Below are 21,760 nucleotides of genomic sequence, written 5' to 3' on the forward strand. Positions count from 1 at the left end.
CTCCCCGGCCACCAAGACTCGACCAATCAAACACATTTAACCATCGATTCGATCGACGTTCGTACGCGACGACATGGAGCGCAAGTTTATACCCGTTTTACACTGCCACATATTTCACAACGCAGAATAAAAAAACAAAAGCAGAGTCGCCATTTTATTTTAGATTTATAAACTCAATTAAAAACATTCTACATAGGAACCGGGAGGAAAGAAATTGCATGTACAGTACTGAGTTTTCTGGATCCAAATATTTAAACGGTAGCCATAATTAATAAATAATCATAAGCAAAAATATATATATTTCAGACAATCAACTTGATACTCGAATGCAAATCCTTAAAATGTGTAATTTTCCAGTGTTCCTATTTACAATAAACGCACACATCATGTCATGCATGTTTACAGCATGTCTCTAGTTTTCCATTAAATATTTTTCTCACAACTGAGACACACATTTACCTAGGCCAGGTGCAACATTGAAATATCAAAAGGTACAAGTGATAAGCATATTACATATTTTAAGGGTAGCAAATGACAAAGCAACAGCAGGGAATTTTAGGTAAACAGAAAATGTGAAAATATCTAATCATCCATAAAAATTCATTTTAGTAAACTCAGTAATTAATCATTTCTGTATATGGTCTTTAGTGGTGTTCTCCACTGCCACTGGGTAAGTGCTGGTGGATCCCACAAGAAAACCACATCAAATTTGCTTTACCTCAGAATTAATTTTTGCCCTTCCAGACACATCTACACATTTCTCATGTGGAATCTCCTTTAATACCACTAAAAGTACTATTCATCTTCTGTAGTATCAATGTAGTGTTTATACTTAATTTCTGCTTTTAGCAGACCCATGGTAAATCAGAAAATTACTGACCAAAAAAAATGAGAAAAGAGGCACTTTACCACATTTGCGCATAGTCTGTTGAACATGTTAGTTAGCTATCGGCGACATTAAGTAAAATGTAAAATTGTTAACATGGCCCAGACTGCAGTGGACTAGGTCAGAATACAAAGGTTTAATATTCTGTTCATGTCTAAGCATCAGTGCTCATCACAGCATGTTTTGTGGTCAGCTGAATTTAATTACCACCATAGTGAATAGGAATGGAAATCCAGATCAAAAGTTCATTTCGCCTAAATTTTGAGTAGCAAGCTAAAAATCCTTGCATTCTGTTAATTCCGTATTATTAGGTTTTTGTCCACTCCAGAAGATCCTACTGGGTGTCCTTCCTTGCATGAACAAGGTAACCTTTGGCCTTGATGATGCCTCGACTCTTGACAATTATGGAGTAACGCAAGACCCACTCCAGCTTCCAGTCTGCCACATGCAGGTCTCTGCTACTCTCCTTCACAGCCTCCTGAAAGCCTGCCGCACCGATCAGCTCTACACACAAACATTGTTAGTCAGTCTCACACAAGACAGTTGACACTAAGCCATGATCACCGAAGGAACTGTAGGTTTACACCTATGACGTAACTGTGGCATCGGCACTTGAAAAATAAATCCACCACTCTAATGTATGTCAGAGGAATTTTTAACTGCTAGTTCCGAAAACACAATACTAAAAACAACCTTAAAATGTCTCGTTTAATACTTTTATCCAAATTCCCTTGACATAATGCCAGTTTTAAAAACAGTACGTTCTTATCTAGGTAATATTCTTAAGATAAGCTGGGTGAGCACCTTTGGAGTCATTGTGTGTCAGCAACTGGATGTCGAACTCTTTCGCAAATGCAGTGAGGTCTGGAGGCATTACACAGCAAGAGGCCAGGTTCACCTGGTTACTACTGGGCTTAACCTTAACAAGAGAGTAAGCATACATTAAAAACTCAAATAACCACAGTATCTCATAAGTTAGCAATAGCCAATAATGACAAATTATATACACCCTTCTCCCTAGTCTTTCAACATCAGCGTCATGAAGTTCTAGTGACAGCGGGGTCTGTATCCGAGACACTGTGGACACTCCTACCTGTGCCCAGTTGTACAGCTGCTCAAGCAGAGTCTTGTCCAGGTCCGAGGTTCCGATGGCAGCGACTTTCTGACTCTGAACAAGAGTCTCCAGCTCTGCCCACATGGGCTGCAGGTGAGCGAGTGAGAGACCCTCTCCCTCAGGCAGCGGGGGAGAGGCAATAATCACAGAGTCGAGCTGAGACACGCCCAATGACACACACACTGAATGAGAGAGGGAGGAGCATACACCATCAGTCCATATACCTTCATTATAATTCAGCTAATAACACAGAAATTCCAACACGAATGATAAAGTAGCTCAAAGAGCATTAGCAAGTGTTATTTTTATGGCCACAGTATCTCATCAAGTTGCTCAAGTGAGTGGAAAGTCTTCTAGATCTACTACCCAAGAGTCACATTTATCAGTGTTTAAGGGTAAAAGCTGATATCTATAAAAGTATCCTTGAGTCTGAGAAAGGTGCTATATAGATAGATAGATAGAAATGTAATGATTATAAATAAACAGCTGTTGATGGCTGTCACTCACCCATGTCCACAGCATTTCTAATGGATGAACAGTCAGACTCACTAAGAAACAGCTTGACTGTAGAGAGACGAAAATAGCACATGATGACAATAGCATTGTAAAATGAGTTTATTCTTTCAAAGGTCAAGAACGACCATTACTTACCAGACACTTTCAGTTCTTCCCTTTCCTCCGGTGTGATGAGCTCTGTATTCTCCGGGATCGTGCAATCCAGAATGGTGGGCAATTCCTAGTAAATACAGACCAAACATTGAACAATAAGACAGTAAGCACCGTATAACTTGCATGTCTCAACAAATATCTTCCCAGGATTCTGAATTAATTTAGACAAAACAAAAATGCTTTAAACACTTGGATGAATTTAGCTCAATGCTTAAGTTGACTTGTAATCAGAAGGTTGCTGGTTCAAACCCCACCACTGTTGGCCCCCTGAGCAAGACCCTTAACCCTAAATTGCTCAAGTTGTACTCAGTCATAATTGTAAGGTGCTTTGGATAAAAGTGTCAGCTAAATCTAAGTATAAAAATATTGTATGTAAAGCAATTTTAATTGCTGCAATGTAAAGGGCTATATAAACAAACAAACTTGCCCTGCCTATGACTGCTCAAACAAAAAGTATGTTTCTTCAGACGTTGTCACATACCCTCATGTATGTGCCTGTTTAGAATGACCCCAGATAGCAGATGATTTAGGGGACAATTACGGCAATGGCAAGTGTATGGCCAAACTGTAGCAGCCACAGTTGAAGTTTGTCACAGTATTTGAACCACTGTAACAAACTGGGGCAATGTGTGGTCCAAATCCAACCCTACCATGTGAAATGTTTAGCAAAACTGGCCCAATGGCCACATTGAAGGTGTGGCTATGTTTCGGCATCTAGATTCGGAAGAAGTCAACGCAGTCATTCCAAGGGGGAATGTGGGCTGGATGAAAGTAGTAAATGTGGGCCAAAACTGGGCCACCACTCATTTGCAATTTGGGACAGGTCAGACGCATCATATTCAGCAGAAATGAGCAATCTTTCCCTCAAAGGGTCCATGTGGCTGCTGGTTTTCTTTCTTTCCAAGCTGGAGCAACACCTGATTTCACTGGTTAATCAGCTAAAGTCAGTCTTCAAACAATTGCTTAGTTGACTACAACCTACTGTCCAAAAGACAGACGGTTTACAATTCTCATTCACACCTTTTGAAGTACTGTCTTTATTTCTTAGAAACAAGCAAACTCCACCTCATTGTTTGACTTTGTCTACAGTCTGGTTGCGTGCGTGTGTGGGAAGGAGTGCAAACACTTACTGGTTCAAGTGTTGGAGGTATTGTCGCAAACCACTCACTAAGTGTTACTTTGATACAGTCTTGAAGCTGAGGATGAAACGATAAGATATTCAAACATGCCAATGTTACAGAACAACATTTTAATGTTACGTACCTATACGATTATATACAGTAAAGTCTCAGCGTTGGGAACCAACTACAAGCGACTGCCATACTGCACCTGACAAGAAAGTTGAACGCCTGCGCCACACTCGCCCGACAGGATTTACACAAACTGAACAAATACTAGTTTTAAAATGTGATTATGTCCGCTTCGTACAGCAACTGTCTTTCTTTTTTTTCCTTTTTAAGTCACGTGTTTTCCCAAACCTAATTAAATTAGACATTTGATATGCAATTAAATATACGCTCATACGGAGTCATGTAAAACGTGGTTACATTCGGACCTCGCAATATGCTCCTTAACCAACTACGTTAGCTAACTTAGCTAACAGCACTTAACATACTGGTCAGATACCAGTACGATGCTAACCAACGAGATAGCTAGCTAACGCTACATATCCAACTCGGCTAGGTTAGATACTTCTGAACTGATGATTAAACTCAGTATTCTGCATCACATATCAATCCGGTCACTGGGAAAAGTTATGTCCAGCACCTACCGCCAGCTAGTTAACTCTTACTAATATGCTAGATGATGGATATGTAAAGCAGCTTCCTTAGCTAAGCTAGCTGGCTGGCGTGCTCCTTTACCATTCCCTTAATGGTGATCGTTTCCAAGGGCTGTGGAAGACAATAATCTAGATGAGGTCGCACATGGAGGAATGTATGCCACGGAGAAGTTAACATAGAGATCAACAAGCTTGGCTACCTCCTCACTTGGCGAAGATGGACATTTCTTCTTGAGCCGGTTACGGTTCACTAAATTGCCCGTGTGCAGCTTCAGAGTTGTTGCATTGTCGATTAACAACTTCGCGGTGACATGAGGCTCCATCTTCCGCAGCGTTAGACTAAAATAAGAGAACAGCCGGAGTGTCTTTTAGGTGGTAACGTTAAAATTCACGTCACCTTTCCGCTCATATGAACAGCGAGACCTGCACGGATCGCTGCGGCTCTACCGGGTTGCCATGACCTCACGTTTACAGGCTGCGGTGGTTCATTCACTGGAGTATCACAGCAACGCGTGTATCCACAGCCTGGCCCCCACTGGTTAGACTGGGTGGGCTGGGAAAACTGGTCTGGAGTCCAAACCCTTCCACAGTCTATCACTGAAAGTGTATTGTATTGACCGTGGTCACCATGACGTTGCATATTCAAGAAAACTGAATATTAAAACCAGACTGTTACCGCGATGTAGTACGTCAGCAAAAATCAGTCAAGAAGCATAGATCATACTTCGTTAATTTACGATATAAGCATTGTGCTTAAGAAACATTTTCAAAACAAGCTCTGAAACTGCTAGCTACAGTGTTACAGACGACGTTTTCATACAAAATGTAACCTTTATCTTATTAGGTTACATTTGATCGTTGAAGAAAACGCACACATTAGTTCCCTTAACTAATATTATTTTGTACACCATTAATAAACCATGAACTTCTGCTTTAATAAACTATAATGTAAACAAATTAATTACAATTATTTACATTTTCCTAACTCAAAGGAAAACAAGTGGTTTTCCTTCTTATCACCATACAATCTTTACCATGTAAACCTTTTAGTAACAACCTTTTTTCTTCTTCTTCCCAACTATTGACAAGTGTATTTATTTGCCCATGGACAGTATGGGGAATGTTGACCTAATACAGGAGTTAATTACTATGTTAATACTATTTTCAACTTGTAAATTACATTAGGTAAGGAAAACCTAATGTAAACTTACCTATTATTAAAAACATCATAACACTATTTTTAGTAAACAGCCAAATACTATACAGGTCTGTTCATGACCTAAATATGGTTAGGTTAAATTAAAAAATATATATTTAAAGTATACCTAAAGTAAATTTCAAAAAGGTGATTAATTATTAATTAAAATAAGCTCCATTGACCTCAACAGTAAACTAACTGTAAAGAAAGTTACTCTATAAAAACATAATATAAATGTTTACTTTTTAAGAAATGTCAGCCACATCGTTTGTAGCTACACAGAAGCAGCAAAAGACAAAAGGAGAATCCTCCTGGTTCTTTTTCAGCAGACAAGCATCTGTCTTTCAGTAAGAGCATCTGTATTTGCAGGATAATTAAAGCCAAATACCAGCAAAGAAGGTTGAACAGTCATTAATGCCTATTCCTAACAAATGAGATATAAGTTATATTTATTAAATTGCATGCATTTTACCAATCTTGATTTATAAATAGCTTTAAAATCATGGCTTAAAATGTATAAAATAACACAAAACCCTTGATGTGGCAGGTATTCGCCATATATTTCCAAAGCATTCTGACGTCAAGCAAAGTAGCCCCAAAGAAAGACGTTGACTGTAAGCAAAATGAGGGCATTGACATTGCAAACGTTCCTCCAGATGGGCTCCTCCTCAATGCTGGACAGCTTCTTCTCCAGTGCCTGCTGCTCCTCGCTGCTCAGCTGCGGTCGGGAGCCTTCGGATAACCCACACAGCCACATGCCCGCGCGCCTCCAGCACGCGGGCCTGTCCCTCCTCTGCTCGGAGCCCAGAGCCGCAGAGTCGGGGTTCATGGGTGTTGACAGGCACGCCCAGGGATCGTACAGCTCCACACGAGGCTGTTGGCTGTGTCTTGTCCACCAGGTTAGACGTACCAGCTGTGGAGGGAGTCGAGTTCGTCATTACGAACATAAAAGTCAGCTGCAAGTAAACAAATGTGACCGATGGACATTAGAGTAAAATGTACAGGATTCTGGAATCAATTTTACACGGTATGAAATTGCTAGGGGAAAGGTGTAAAATGTGTGTGTGTGTGAGGATGAGACAGAGGGAGCTTTACATGTTGCTCTGGAATGGGGTCAGTACAGAGGCTCACTGCAGTGATGATCAGGGTCGTCAGGGCGAGCAGTATAAGAGCAAAGTAGAGGTAGTGCACGTCCTTCAGCAGGGTGGGTCGCGGGTCCTCCTCACCACACGAAGGTGTGCCATAGGCAAACTCCATCACCATACGAACCACTCCCACCACCAGGCCCACCATTAGACCCCAGAATGCACCCTGCAGGTTGGACAGATAAAGGTACTGAGGGAAGGTTGTTCAAGTGGGATGCTTGTGATATTTCATTTAGAAAAACACAGTCAAACAAATGGGAGATTTACTGTTTCAGTCAGTAGATGTAAAAAAAACAGAAACAGCAGTATAGGTTAACATAATGTATTTTTACAGTGATTTAGAACTGATTGAACACAAGGTGAGGAATGAAAAAATTGGGGAGCATCGATAAAAACAATTTCAACACTAACCCACAATTATTTTTGTCATAATCATTAGCCTAATTAAGACAAAGCACAATAATCGGACGACACTATCAGTTCACTGATCAGTGCTGAAGGACATCATACATGCTCATTCACTCGACTCCAGAAGATGGCCATAAGGAACACTGCAGTGATGGGAGGAGCCAAGTAGCTGGTGATGGCCTGAATGTAGTCAAACAGCTGCCCACTATTGGCTGACTGGATGACTGGAATCCACAAGATGCTCAGAACCACCAACACTAAAATGAAGACCCTGTGGATGCAAGCGCAGCAGGCTCTTGAGACAGGGAAGAAAGAGGTGGTCTTGGTGCTGGAGAAATAATATATGTAACCAAATCAATTTTAAAAGATTAGCTGAACAGAAAACATTTAAAATGTCATTGTGATATGACTCATTTTTATATACTATAAAACTATTTGTAGTTCATATTTTTAAAAAACAATATATGCTGATAATGTAATAAAGTACTTAGCTGACCAGAATGGCAGCATATTTAAGCACCTAGAGTCTCCAAGGCACCCTATTAAGAAACACCCTGAGTAATAAAAATAATGTATTATTTAATACAATAACATAATAAGGTAGGGACTGATACTAACAGTTATCCCATATTTACACTACAACGCCCCTATCACCACAGCCTGTTTTGTTTTTTCCTTTTTCATTGTTGATATTTTCATATGGTTCACAGGAAGCTCAATAAAGCTCCATTTAATTGCTTCTCTCTTCCTCATCTGATGCAAACTGCTTACACAAAAGGTCTTTCCGGAGGCGGGACCCAGCACGCGCACACGCACGCGCGTCACGCGCCAGCAGTCGGAGCAGACGCCTCCCCTCGTCAGCACCGCTCTGACTCTGGTGCCCGCGGCGCGAGCGGGTCCGTACCTGCCCACTACCATCAGCTCCCGCTCAGAGGCCTGGCGCCGCACCCGCTGCCAGATGTCCATGGTGAAGAGGGTGCTGCTGCTGTTGAAGATGGAGGTGAGGGAGGACATCAGGGCCGCCATCACCACCGCAATCATCAGCCCTCGCATTCCTGCAAGGCATGGAGGGAAAAGAGAAGAATACAAGGAACGAGAGAGAGAGAGAGAGAGAGATCTATTTGAAAAGTTATTTGAGTTGAAGTGGAATTTCAAACTCCCAATCTCTGAGTTACTTGCATTATGATAACATCTGTTCAGATCAACATACTCAAAACCTTCAGTAATGTGTAAAATTTTATTACTGCCAAACGACATTGTTTTCAGTGTGTGTGTGTGTGTGTGTGTGTTTAATCTGCTGTTTATACTTATGTTTTTAGACATTCTGAAAGATGGAGAAGGGCATGAGGCAGTCTCACCTACTGGCATCAGCTCCACCACTAGCTTAGGGTAGGCAATGTTAGAACAGCCAACAGTAGCACCACAGATCTTTAAGCACTGATCAGGTTCCACACACCCCACCTCATCTGTCGCACGCAGACACACAGCCAGATGTTTCAGTACATTTTTTTAAAAGTAACATCTTGACAAGAGTCAACACCTACTATGATTTTCAGCAGTTTGTGAGATGCAAGGTGATTAGACATGCCTGGGTAGAGTGCTCTGCTGATCATGCCTGGCATGACAATGAAGAACATGGGCAGGATCTTCAGGTAACCTCCCAGCACCGAGCCTCCTTTGGCATGTGACAGGTTTTTGGCAGACAGGGACCTCTGCACTATCACCTGCAGATTGCAGCAGAAACAGAAGCACAGGAGTAAAAACGAACAGCCCCCTCAGCACCAACTGTGCACAGTGAGCAAGCTTCATTATCAGGTGAGTGCAGCTCGAAGCATTCATTTGCAGGGCTTTGGGCTACATTTGCACATCATTTGTATATTTTCAAATAATTCAAACTAGATTTCACATTTAAAAGGGGGGGGGGGGGGGGAAATGCAATTTAAACTTTAGTATAAAATAAGCCAAGGCCCTTGATCTGAAACAGGCACTTAATGAATGCACCTAATTTACTAATAAGGGCTTTATCTCACCAGCACGTAATAGCCTGTCGTTCTTAGTCTTTCATATAAGACCCAGTTTCACATGGTGACGGATGGTGCGGAGATCACCTGGTCAGTGCACCACACCCACATGGCTAGCACAGTGAGTCCGAAGAGCAGGCCCGGCCAGGGCAGGTCTCCCGTCACTGGGTCCCGGAAGATGTGGAAGGCATCAGGCCGAGGGAGGTGGCACGTAGTGTTAGGGACAGTGACATTAGGCACGGCTTTCCCATACTGCTCCAGTAGGCCCTCATACCAGCCTACTTTATTAAACGCTGGCAGGGGATGAATGCACCATGGTGCAAGTTAGGACAATAGTGTAAAGAGCCTTCATACCAGTTTTAGTGTAAAAACAGCATGCTACTTTGGGAATTATATCAGAGGTTTATATACAAATTGCACTGAATTAACTCATTTACATGTTTATAAAGTTTGACATCTAAAAAATGCTTTTGGAGTTTTGTAGATAGGATTAATTCTATTATCTGCAGTTTTAATGACGGTCATTCTAACTCCAGCTTTTGGTTCATTTGGACACAGCTCTCCTCTGTTTAATTAGATTTGTACCCAATATTCAGCCTGTTTCTCTTATATGGGAATTACCCATTTTTCTATTGCCACAGAAAACACAATATCATTCAATTACTTTCCTCCCCGATTTTAAAAGTATTGTAAATTCCTGTGCTGGTGAAATACATGTTACCGAATGCCATAAAGGGGAAAAATAGCATTATAAGGTTAAAAAGTAATTTTACCTATGAACATAAGAACGAATGCTCCCACTACCATAATGACCGTCTGTAATGCATCAGTGTAGATTACTGCTGTCAACCCACCTGCAATACAACATCAGCAGTTAGAGGATCACCTGCAGCTGATGCACCAGCAGTGTCACTGTGACGTGTTCTTACCTGCTATAGTATAGAGCGCTGTGACTGCAAGCAGTACTACCGTGGAGAGGTACAGGTCCCATCCCAGAGACACCTGAATGAACAAAGCTCCAGAGAAAATGTCTGTCTGCAAAGGGTAAAACGAGAACGTGAGAGTCCCTAGACTCAGAAGTGCCACTGGGTACTTCGTATTTATTAGAGGTATGCACTTAGGATTCCTACTGATATCTTGGTGAAGATGTAGAGAATGAGAGACAGCACACTCATGTAGATTCGAATGCGCTGGCCACCGAACCTCTTCCTCAGGTATTCGGGCATGGTGACTACTCCAGCAGCAATGTACACGGGCACAAAGATCCAGCCCAGGGCAATGAGGACCCACGCTGCCTAGAGTTAACGTAGTGCACAGTGCCAGTGTTTTTTCCAACTAGGATGAATTGAGGCTGTCTAAGACACCTGTAGCTACTAATATGACAGCAGTGTGGAATAAGTGAAAATCTTCAACATCTGGAACAGCTGGACTCACATTCCATTCGAATCCCCCCACAGCAATTCCTCCTGCTGCTCCAGTCCCTGCTAATCCAATGAACAGGCCACTGCCCACATTACTGGACATCAAAGATGCGCCAATCTATCAGAGCCGAACACACCGCAACAGTCCAATTCTCAGAAAACATTCAAATACAGATCACTATAAAAAGGATTTTTAACCGAGCAAAGGGATTCTATGCACTTCATCTGCTCCCTTTCAGTAAAACAGCCTAAACACAGGATTATTTTAACCAATATTCCAACATGTGCAGTTTTCTTATCAGTATCCAACTAGAGCTGAATGCCAAGAAATTGTGTTATCTCCAGTTCTAAAATATCTTTCTTCCTGATGGGCATACTTAAGTGAGCAATGCAACTGAAAGATTTCCTTGTACATGTATGCAGTAGTCAGATGTTTAAATATTTGTACAGATGCAGTACATCAACACAAATGAGCAAAAGGCAGCAAAAACTTACTGGCCACCATGTCATGGACCTGCCTGCTAAGAAATATCCTCCAATGGTACCCCGGTTGGCCCTGAATGATGACTTTAAAAACACAGGAATACACACAACTGAGCATGAAACTGCCATGAATGAAAATCTAAACATGTCTAAACATTAAAACATATGAAATGCGTTGAAAGGAATTCAAAAACATGAATCAACACACCTGCCTCCTTAATCTCACTCTCTCTCGCAAAGAATCAATTTATTAAGTTTTATTAAGTTTATTAACCTACCCATATCCCTACTGCCAGCACAAACACAAAATAGACCACAACCACTACGATATCAGCGACCTCCAAGGTAAACCTTCCATTTGTCCCAGGTTCCACTGTGCTCGTCACAAGCTCAGGTGCAGAAGTCATTTTTTAAAGTGTTACAGAAAAGAGTGTGAACTTTGAGGCTAGTGCTAATTTGGTCAATCATTAGAGAAGTTGTTATCAAAAAATGTTGAGAACTCACCTCACTGGTTATACATAAACCGGAAACATGGCTGAAAACACATCACATGGGGATGTGCTGTATTAAAGAGAGTTACCAGCCTGACTGCCATATGAGATGTGCTGAAAGTAATTCTCTAGCTCCCATATTTTTAAAAAAGAGCACGATCAATATTCTAAATTAATACATGCTGTAGCAGCATCATTTTATCTGCATATCAACAATCTACTGTCTAAATTAAGTAAAAAAGATAGGTCCACATCTATGCATATAGCAAAAACCTTTAATGACAGGATGCTAAACAAACAAAAAGCAAAAATCAACAGTTGTTTTGTAAAGATTCTTTACATCTGAAATTTAAATATTTAAGTTCTCTGAGGGAGCCTTTTAACACTTTAACTTCAGGAGCGTTCACGTTTTCTTCCAGAACTTGCTGTAGTCGTCCGCTTTAAAGTCATCCTCAAAGTCCTCCTTCAGCACAACCACCCCCTTGCTATCCCGCTTCCTCATCCTAGCTTTCCTCTCCTTCTCTGAGAGTGCGCTAATATCCACAGGCATCTGAAGGGTTAAAAACACAGACAGGGTCAATTCTGTCCTCACACTCACTGATATATTCTAAAAGGAAAAAATGGCTGACAGTGACAGTGACAATATTTATTCATGTTCCTAAAAATGAAAAGGGTACTGGCAATATTTAAAACAATATACTAACCATTATTATTCTTCTAGGCTCCTTATATCTGATACTGATGGTGGACCCGTCTGGACGTACCAGCAGGACTGGGTACATGCGTTCATATCTCTGTCTGCCAAAACGCACCACAGACGTTCTGTTGGAGCCTGACTGAGTGTGTGTGCTGTGAAACGAGGACACAGCAAGTAGACACCTCTGGGAGACCACTTCATGAAGACTCCTAATGTTAAGGAAAGACACTTAAAGATCTGATATCCAGGGAAAAGACCTGAAATATCTGCACCATTTCTTCAGGGAAAATGTACTTCATATCTTTGTCTTCCATAGTGATGCAGTTATGCTAGGTCAAATTTGACAGGTAATTTAAGTTCTTGAGGATATGATAAGTAGGTATGCAGAAAGCACTGTGAGAACTCTATAAAATGTAATAGTTCTTGTGCAAAACTCAGGAAAAGCAGTTGTGTGAAAATATATACATCATTAAATATACTGTACTCTTTAAACTTAATTAAATCTAAATTTAAATCAACTTAAACCCCCCTACATAAACACCTAGGTTATATAGGCCAGAATTGCCAAAAGTATTTGCACACCCATCCAAATCACTGAATTCAGGTATTCCAATCACTTCCATGGCCACATGTGTATAAAACCAAGCACCTAGGCATGCTGACTGCTTCAACAAACATTTGTGAAAGAAAGGATTACTCTCAGGAGCTCAGTGAATTCCAGCATAGTACCATGATAGGATGCCACCTGTGCAACAAGTCCAGTCGTGAAATTTCCTTGCTACTAAATATTACACAGTCAACTCTCAGTGGTATTATAACAAAGTGGAAGCAATTGAGAACAACAGCAACTCAACCACAGAGTGGTAGGCCACGTAAAATGACAGACCGGGATCAGCGGATGCTGAGATGCATAGTGCACAGAGGTCACCAACTTTCTGCAGTCTCAATCGCTACAGACCTCCAAACTTCATGTGGCCTTCAGATTAGCTCAAGAACAGTGTGTAATGAGCTTCATGGAATGGGTTTCCATGGCTAAGCAGCTGCATCCAAGCCTTACATCACCAAGCACAATGCAGCACGTTGGATGCAGTGGACTCTAGAGCAGAAGAGACGTGTTCCCTGGAGTGATGAATCACACTTTTCCGTCTGGCAATCCGATGGACGCATCTGGGTTTGGCAATTGCCAGGAGAACGGTACTTGTTGGGGGGGGGGGGGGGGGGTTATGGTGTGAGGTTGTTTCTCAGGAGTTGGGCTCAGCCCATTTAGTTCCAGTGTAAGGAACTTTAGCATACCAAGATCATTTGAACAATTTCATGGTCCCCAATTTGTGGGAACAGTTTGGGGATGGCCCCTTCTGGTTCCAACATGATTGCGCACCAGTGCACAAAACGAGGTCCATTAAGATATGGATGAGCGAGTTTGGTGTGGAAGTACTTGACTGGCCTGCACAGAGTCCTGACCTCAACCCAATAGAACACCTTCTGGGATGAATTAGAGCTGAGGCTGCAAGCCAGGGCTTCTCGGCCAACATCAGTGTCTGACCTCACGTAAGCACTTCTGGAAAAATGGTCAGAAATTCCCATAAACACACTCCTAAACCTTGTGGAAAGCCTTCCCTGAAGAGTTGAAGCTGTTACAGCTGCAAAGGGTGGGCCGACATAATATTAAACCCTATGTCTTAAGACTGGGATGTCACTCAAGTGCAAAGGCAGACGAGCGAATACTTTTGGCAATATAGTGTATGTGAATAAAATCCAGAAAAACACTACTTTAGTTGTAAAAACAGATAACGATGTCAGGCAAACTAAAACGTACATGTCAAACGACTTATTTCAGAATAGGATTAATTTCAAAGTAAACTATTTATTTACAGCTAGCGTTAGCTACTGCTAAATCTCATTGTTTCATTGTAGGTTACGTGTAAGGAGCCATTAACCGTAACCCTTGAGAATTTAAGAAGCAGTCAACAGTGAGATGCAATTTATTCTCGCCTTCGCTGTCAAGGTAATGAAGTACAAACACGTTATCTAGCGCTAACTAGCTAGCGCAGTCGTGCTAGGCTAACAACACGGTACAGTTAGTGTATTGTTACTCACCTAAACATACCGCAGCGATATGTCCATATTTTACTTAGAGCCATATTCATAACATTAAACGCGTGTGTCCCAGACGATTATAGCTACCTAGATAAACTGTGAAGACTGGATACTGAAAAGGTCACTATTTAGCTAACGCTAGCTAGCAGAGGTACAATGTGGTTTCCGAAATTATTCCCGTCTAGAAACGTCACATGATAATGTGGCCTAGCAACTCTATAAAATAATGCGTTTTCAGGCGATACTATTCGCGGAAAATTAATAACAAGTAAAATTAACAAAGATTTGCTTAGAATATTTATATCCCTTTATTTTTGTTGCAACGCCACAAGCTGTTCAGCAAATTTACATATCTCATCTAGTAATGACAATGATCAAGCAAATGTAACTATTTAAAGCTATGCCTCAATACAATATTATTATATAATTGCATAATTCACCAATTACATCTGAAATTCAATGCGTCTTACATAACTTTAAAAAATCTAAACATTCTTACACACACACATAAAAAAGAGTAAAATGATTTATTGGTTGGTTGGTTTAAGATTAAGCACCATGTCTTCCAGCACCAGTGTTACTGGGGGACGTGACAGACTCCCAGGTCTTTTTTTACTGTGTCACAGTGACCAGCAGGGGGCGCTGTCCTATCATACTGCCTTGCGAGTCTCTCTGCTTCTCTGTGTCCTGACATCAGAGCTCCTTGCACTGTGCTGTATAGAGTCTTCATGGTTGCCTCTCCAGCAAACAACACCTGTAGAGCCTAACACAAAAATAAACTAATTCTATTCAAATTGTCACCGACATGACTAGAAGGAAAATTAGGACATTTTTTTATTTTTCTTGAGTGCATATTTGCAAACAAAAATTACCATTACATGTGTTATAATGACTAACATTGTTTTTTAAAAATGTCTACTCAGACAGGATAACTATGTTTCTGAAAACAGTCTGAAAATATTTTGAAAATGTTATATAGATAGATGGAGAGAGAGTTTTTTTCTTCTTCTTTGAATTTCCTAATTCATAATTCCTTTGCTTCCACAACTAGCAATGAAAACAGAAATTCCACCAATATCCATTAGTATTAAAATGCCTTGTCACTGGAAGCAACAAATCCTTTATTGTGATTGTCCAAAGTTGTTCAACAAACCAATCAGCAAGCTGTGTCTTGGTTTCTCCAAAGTAAAGCTGATTACATCTCTTGCAACTCCTACATGAGGAAGATTGGGTGATGACAATTGATCATTTCAGTACCACAATTATCTGAATGGTCATTTATCTCACTCTTGAGATTAGTGGAGGATCCTTAAAAAGTGTATGAAGTCTCTGCATCATCCTGTAGAATTCTACAGCATTTAATTGTAATATTGGCCACTGTTATGTTTGTAGGATGATAAATGAGAACCAAAGGAAATCTTATCTTAGCAGTAGATTGTTTATAGGTCAGTGCATCCTGACCTATTAACAGATAACACGAACAGATAAAACACGCGCAAAAGCATCATCTAAAACTTCCTTAGGAAAACGGTTATGAAAATATTCATACTGTTCTCTACTTCTCTGATGGGAGTCTTCATTCTCACTGCAGAAAGTGCTTAAGTCTGTGTCTGAGTAAGGGATGGAGTTTTCACAGGCGTTGGAATGTGAAGAAGTGTACCGCAACTAAGAATGAGAATCTATAGGGTTGCAATAGATAATATAGACTCATGTGAAACATCTTAAACGGCCCTCATGCCAGGATGCACTATATGTATATTCTACAGCTGGGTGGAAGTAAGGATGGGGGAAGAGAGAGAAAAAAAAAAAAAATCAACAGTTGGGAGTTCAAGCATATAACAGCAGTACAAACATGTCATCATTGTAGCTCAGAAATACTAAGGGTACATGTCCAGTATATTGCTCAAAAAATGTTTCTCAACAAATACTAACTTCTGTTCTTTTTGAGTAGTACTGGGAGTCAAAGGTGAAGGCGGTTCAGAGTTAACACGAGTTCCAACTGTCTTAAGAGAATATCTGTGGGAGGACTCTTCTCAGATCTTGTATCAAGAAAATGCTTTAAATGCTTCAAGCCACCTTCATTAGGGAAGACTCTGTTTTTGTAGCATATTTGTAGCACATTTTAGGTATTCAAGGACTTGCAGAAAGGGTAAAGTCTAACATATGTAGGTAAGGACTGAACAATTGGTTGAAAAAGGTCATCCAGAAACTGTCATATTATATCTGTTGGGCAGGAACAAGCAGATACAGTAGGACATCAGGATTATTGTCCTTTAGGGAGAAGATGGAAACCGATACAGCAAGTATTAGGAAGGTATTCTGCTGAACTGGCATGTGAATGGAAGGCTGAGGCTGGAGGGATGTCAGAGCTGTTCTACCTATAAAAGCTGGTATCAAAAAAACTGGAGTGATCACTTCTTCCTTGTAAAGGTCTTTTCTCCAAATGACAACAACTCCATCCTCATCAGCTGGTTTAATAACAATGTCACTTCAGTGGTTTACACGTTTAAGTGCAGAGTATTTTCTTCCTTTGGTAAATTAGTTTTTTTGTAGGCTTGCTGAAATTTAGGTTACCAATTTCTCTTTCATAGATAATAAAAAATAGTGCTTCAAATTCCCCTGCAGGTGGTGTTCATGAAGACATGAAGAAGGCTGAGTTACATTTAGATAAATCAAATTTTCCACTATTGGTATTATGTGGGTACAGAGTATCCTGGTCATTTTTATTAAAATAAGCATGTAAACTCAAATGCCAGAAAATATCTTTAGTGTTAGACTGAAAATAGATGTAGGCTTTGTAGTTGTGTGTGTAAAGAAAATAAATAAATAAATAATATTGTGTGTAATATATATAAATGCGCAACTTCTACCTTGCTGGGGTTCTTTGTGCCCACCAAAGGTTGTGCAAGGATATCCATGACTTTCCCATCTATACCAACAGGGATGAAAGTATAAGAACCACGGATGAAGCTGTTACTACACCACTGTGTGCATAGAACTGTCCGAGGTGGAGGAATAGTTGGATTTCCTAGAGAGAGAGAGAGAGAGAGAGAGAGAGAGAGAGAGAGAGAGAGAGAGAGAGAGAGAGAGAGAGAGAGAGAGAGAGAGAGAGAGAGAGAGAGAGAGAGAGACTGGTGTATTTTAAGGTATTTAATGTGTGTTCTGATGTATTTTAATCAGCAAGCTGTCAAACAGCCGTTTAAAGTTGAATGGTGGTGCTTTGCTGATGTACTAGTAAAGAGCCTGAGATGCTCAGTGATGGCACTGGATAATTCTTCTTCTCTCATAGTTTCAACAAGATCGGCTACGTCTCCAGGGCACCAAGCAATCAGAATATTACCAAACCTAAAAAACACACACATTCACAGCAGTACAAATTTCTCTCTTAAAATCAACGTCATTTTAAATGTTAAAGGTAGAATTTCTTAAAGAATATAGGTGGCATTACAAATGATTCCTCATCATCATTGTCTTATAGTTCAACACAGCAGTTACTTTTCCTTAGGCCTCATGACGGTGAACAGCTGCAGGTATCTCAGCCACTCAGCTCGACTGGTGGATATTGATGCAACATTGTCATTGTCCCAAATAAGACTAATACTCCTGACATCACTGGCCCAGAATGCTTGCTCATATTCCAAAAAGATCTTGGCAATGTTTCCAAAACATAGTTTCTCAATCACCTCCATTTTCTCCGATGAGAGACTTGGGCTAAAGAAAGTAGCTGCTCGAGCTTTTAGGCAGCCTGTGAGAAATAAAAATGATTTGTAAGTCTGTGCAGAATACAGTGTGTTGCAACGTATCCTTTCAGAACATTGCACAAAAGCATGTGTGGGCAATATGATCATATATCATCATTACAATAATTTACACCCCAATATGTTAATGTGAACATATTACAAGGATAGTGCTTCAAAAGCAGTGACCAGCTGCGTGTTTCCTAAAAAATAAACATTTACAACAATTTACAGAGATTATGTAAACACCAACCCATGGTGTCAGACTGCCACACTGCTATAGCAATATAGAGCTGATTCGATATTAGCCATTATCCAATTTATCTTATCTAAGATAAATGAAATATCAAACCACATATTGGGCATTGTGAAGATCTCTTCTACACTACAAGATTCAGATGAATTAATTATCATTCTTGCCATAGCAACAGACCACAGTTGGTAACTTAAATTATGAAATTCAGACACATTTTGTGAACTATACATACTGTTATCTGGGAACTGAACAACTCACCTAGAGAGATGGTGAGGATTGCATGATCTGCCAGAATCTCCTCTCCATCTTCACACACCACACGTACAGGGTACCCCCGGCCCTCCATGTCAGAGAAAGACCCGTCCCACTCGATCTTACCAACTGCTTTATTCAGCAGTAATCGCTCCTTGGGGAGGTCCTCCACCAGGTTTTCCACCATTTGAAACATAAGCCTGAGAAAGGAAAACATATTTAAAAAATAAATAAATCAACTAAGGCACAAAATAATAATTAGATTTTTTTTTTCAATGTTTGAATTATTTTTTTTATTTATTTGAAGCACATTGTAGGTGTACAGTTAGAGTTGTCATTGGTTTTATCCATCCACTAATTCATCATCAATGTCTAGGAACTCTGCTGAGTTTGGCCATCCAAAATCCAGCAGGAGACTTTAACGTGTAAAAGCTCCGGCATCACTGCGACACCCACTACTATCTGCTATACCACTACCATGTCATTGTCAATGATGGGATCAGAATTGCCAGCTACCCACAAAATAATCTAGCCAGCAATGGTCCTGTGGTCAGAAACTAACCAACTAATGGTCCTGTGGTCAGAAACTAGTGATGAAGGGCAACTGTGTGGCTGACAAACTGAACCTAAAAAATACAAGATAGGTGCAGTGATGGAGTGTCTAATAAAGCAGGTTGTTGCTGTACAACATACCCCTCCACATTGAGGTCATCCCCCATGTTGATGTAATACTGCCATGAAGCTAAAGAGATCTTGTGAAGGTCTGAGGCTCCAGTATCAACCAGAAGGTCTTTTCCAACCAAGGCAAGGATACTCTGGACATCCTTCTCATCATCTTGCCAGCTCTCGGCGACAGCGTGAGCTTCCTCTGCAAAGTGCTCTCCTATGCTTTTCTCCGTGCTAGAACCACGATGGCGAATGATTCTCTCGCCAGCCGCATAGACACGTTCAGCGAAATCCTCGTTGACTTTGTGTTCGTTGTTTCTGTGAAATGTGCTTTTGCCCTCTTCAGGCACTTGGTTGAGAAGGCTATACTTTTTAAATAGACAGTAAACTGGATTTTCTGCAGATGCACCGTGAATGTACTGTGCTCCGCTGTCAACCCATGCGTTGCCTGTGCAAAACAAACAAATGCAGAAGACGTTCCAAAACAACAGGCCAGGTCCCTAAAACAGTGCCAAATGAGATTCCATATTCATTGCTTTTATGCTGTTCGTTTTTATCTTTTGCACATAGCTGAACTAAAATAGCTCATCACGTGCAGGCTGTTCATGCACAATATAAGAAGTGAAACCCACTTCGTGCGCACGCGATCATGTGCTCAGTATATTGTTATAATATCCACTTGCCCAACGCCGAATTATTTTTTTTTGTGTGTGATATATGCTCTGTGTATATGCTATTGTGTATGCTCTGAATGCATGACGTGGACTTCACCTATATTTGTTTTTGCAATTCGTCCTCCAGCTTGTCCGGACGCTTCGACGACGGTGAGCTCGGTGAATCCCAGCTCTTTCAGCTTGGTGGCTGCGCCGAGTCCAGCCATACCCGCACCTATCACCACTATCCGCGGCTGGTGCATCATCACTGGGGCATCGGAAGCAAATGTTTAACAATGTATAACGTACGAAAAACACCAGAAGACTATTTATCAACGCTTGCTGTAGGAGCCTAAGGCTATAACAACCGTTACAACTCTTCAAAAGTAGCCTAAAGTAGGGTGACCATGCGTCCCGTTTCTAGGGCATATGCCCAAAAATGCCAGATTCTGTTCTCCGTCCTAAATTATGATATGCCGGCCTCACCTTAAAGCTGGCGGAGAGGCGCGCGTCCCCGGCGCCTTGGATGGTTGTGTATATAACACACGGTTACGTCACAGCGCACGGCTTTATTTCTTCAGCGTGCTGGTCTACGGTTACTTCCTTGTTGGCTGGGGGCGGCTCCGATTTTCAGTTTCCTAACCTTTTTTCTTTACATCAGAAAGGTTTTCCGTTTTGCGAGACAAAAACGGTTCTAAACGTTACGATGCCTAGCGTGTACAGAAAAGGACCCCCTCGTAATTACAGCAGCGATTTCTTGTCATGTTTCACTGTGACCGTTGAAGGAGCCCTTAATGTTCCTACCGCCCACCAACTTTAACGAGTCAGTACTGACAGAGAGGGAACCATTTATCTTATTGTCCTCTTTAGACAATCGAATGTTCTCACATATAAATCGGCTCAGGCGCTGCAGAAGGGTTGATTTGGCCTGTGCAAATCTTCAGATTAGTCACCAGAGGGAGCGGAAGTAGTATTCCCGCCGTCGTCTGTAGGTTAGTACGCGGCGGAGAGATGAGACGAGCTCACTGGGACGAGAGGAGAACCCTCTGAACGATGAGCGCTGTGTGACGTCATCAGATCCGTTTACCAAGTGCTATAGACTGAATTGTTCAGGCTGCCACTCTTTTAAGCTTGTGCCATCAAGCAGTAGAGCAAATTCATCAAAGTAGCCTTTTGCTCATTAGCTCAGTGGGGTTGCACTCTACAAAGTTTTTCCAAAGATTCTTGGTGGGCTTATGAGCTTCACTAATATGGTTCATTATGACTCTTTAAGATGACAAGCATAACATTGTAAATTGGGATTGCTTCACTGGTAATTCTAACATCACTCACCATCCACACACGCTGGTATTGAACTTGATATGAAATATTTCACAAAATACTTTGACATTAAATATTTAATATTATTTTTATTTTGTTTATATGTATATTTGGAAATCTGAAATGGAAGGAAGGAGATTTAGGAGAGCAGGTTGATCCAGTGACAAATTAAACATGGGGTTATTTATATTTTACATTTGTGCCCGTGATGTTCATCATTTCAGAAAAGTGTAGTCCATGATCCGTACTCTTTGTACTGTTTATACTGGTTTCACGAGCATCGTTATAGTGCACCTATGCTGAATGATGTTTTATGACTAATCATCGACTAATCAAACAAACTGATCTCTACAAACATTACTTCTTTTACACTTTGTGGCTAAAGTACCATATTCTGCATCAATTGTTCCTAGTACCAAATCAGCCAATTTTACCTTAAATGTATTCAAATCTATCTTAAGTGATT

The 21,760-nt window shown here is 40.9% G+C and overlaps 4 protein-coding genes across 4 annotated transcripts; all 4 read right to left on the reverse strand.

The window, feature by feature from the left end:
• Positions 1 to 127: 127 nt before the first annotated feature.
• gclm (glutamate-cysteine ligase, modifier subunit) lies at positions 128 to 5,012 on the reverse strand. Its single transcript, XM_027001293.2, has 7 exons — positions 4,650 to 5,012; positions 3,800 to 3,865; positions 2,652 to 2,736; positions 2,508 to 2,564; positions 1,980 to 2,182; positions 1,691 to 1,805; positions 128 to 1,390 (listed from the first exon to the last, which is right to left on the reverse strand). The coding sequence occupies exons 1-7, from the start codon at positions 4,770 to 4,772 to the stop codon at positions 1,221 to 1,223; spliced, it is 819 nt and encodes a 272-aa protein (XP_026857094.1). The 5' UTR covers positions 4,773 to 5,012; the 3' UTR covers positions 128 to 1,220.
• Positions 5,013 to 5,801: 789 nt separating this feature from the next.
• Positions 5,802 to 11,788, reverse strand: slc5a9 (solute carrier family 5 member 9). The gene is made up of 13 exons (XM_027001346.2): positions 11,404 to 11,788; positions 11,138 to 11,209; positions 10,656 to 10,760; positions 10,352 to 10,516; positions 10,151 to 10,256; positions 9,995 to 10,075; positions 9,309 to 9,514; positions 8,789 to 8,924; positions 8,559 to 8,666; positions 8,105 to 8,255; positions 7,303 to 7,471; positions 6,743 to 6,958; positions 5,802 to 6,560 (listed from the first exon to the last, which is right to left on the reverse strand). Exons 1-13 carry the CDS (start codon positions 11,530 to 11,532, stop codon positions 6,228 to 6,230), a joined length of 1,977 nt encoding a protein of 658 aa, XP_026857147.2. The 5' UTR covers positions 11,533 to 11,788; the 3' UTR covers positions 5,802 to 6,227.
• An 89-nt stretch (positions 11,789 to 11,877) lies between these two features.
• mrpl55 (mitochondrial ribosomal protein L55) lies at positions 11,878 to 14,617 on the reverse strand. Its single transcript, XM_027001347.2, has 3 exons — positions 14,411 to 14,617; positions 12,321 to 12,522; positions 11,878 to 12,166 (listed from the first exon to the last, which is right to left on the reverse strand). The coding sequence occupies exons 1-3, from the start codon at positions 14,458 to 14,460 to the stop codon at positions 12,020 to 12,022; spliced, it is 399 nt and encodes a 132-aa protein (XP_026857148.2). The 5' UTR covers positions 14,461 to 14,617; the 3' UTR covers positions 11,878 to 12,019.
• Positions 14,618 to 14,699: 82 nt separating this feature from the next.
• paox1 (polyamine oxidase (exo-N4-amino) 1) lies at positions 14,700 to 21,006 on the reverse strand. The gene is made up of 8 exons (XM_027001348.2): positions 20,461 to 21,006; positions 20,093 to 20,242; positions 19,349 to 19,769; positions 18,662 to 18,855; positions 17,906 to 18,155; positions 17,643 to 17,755; positions 17,281 to 17,438; positions 14,700 to 15,173 (listed from the first exon to the last, which is right to left on the reverse strand). The coding sequence occupies exons 2-8, from the start codon at positions 20,238 to 20,240 to the stop codon at positions 14,988 to 14,990; spliced, it is 1,470 nt and encodes a 489-aa protein (XP_026857149.2). The 5' UTR covers positions 20,241 to 20,242; positions 20,461 to 21,006; the 3' UTR covers positions 14,700 to 14,987.
• Between the last annotated feature and the right edge of the window lie 754 nt (positions 21,007 to 21,760).

This window comes from Electrophorus electricus, chromosome 23 (assembly GCF_013358815.1).
Source record: "Electrophorus electricus isolate fEleEle1 chromosome 23, fEleEle1.pri, whole genome shotgun sequence".
Taxonomy (NCBI): domain Eukaryota; kingdom Metazoa; phylum Chordata; class Actinopteri; order Gymnotiformes; family Gymnotidae; genus Electrophorus; species Electrophorus electricus.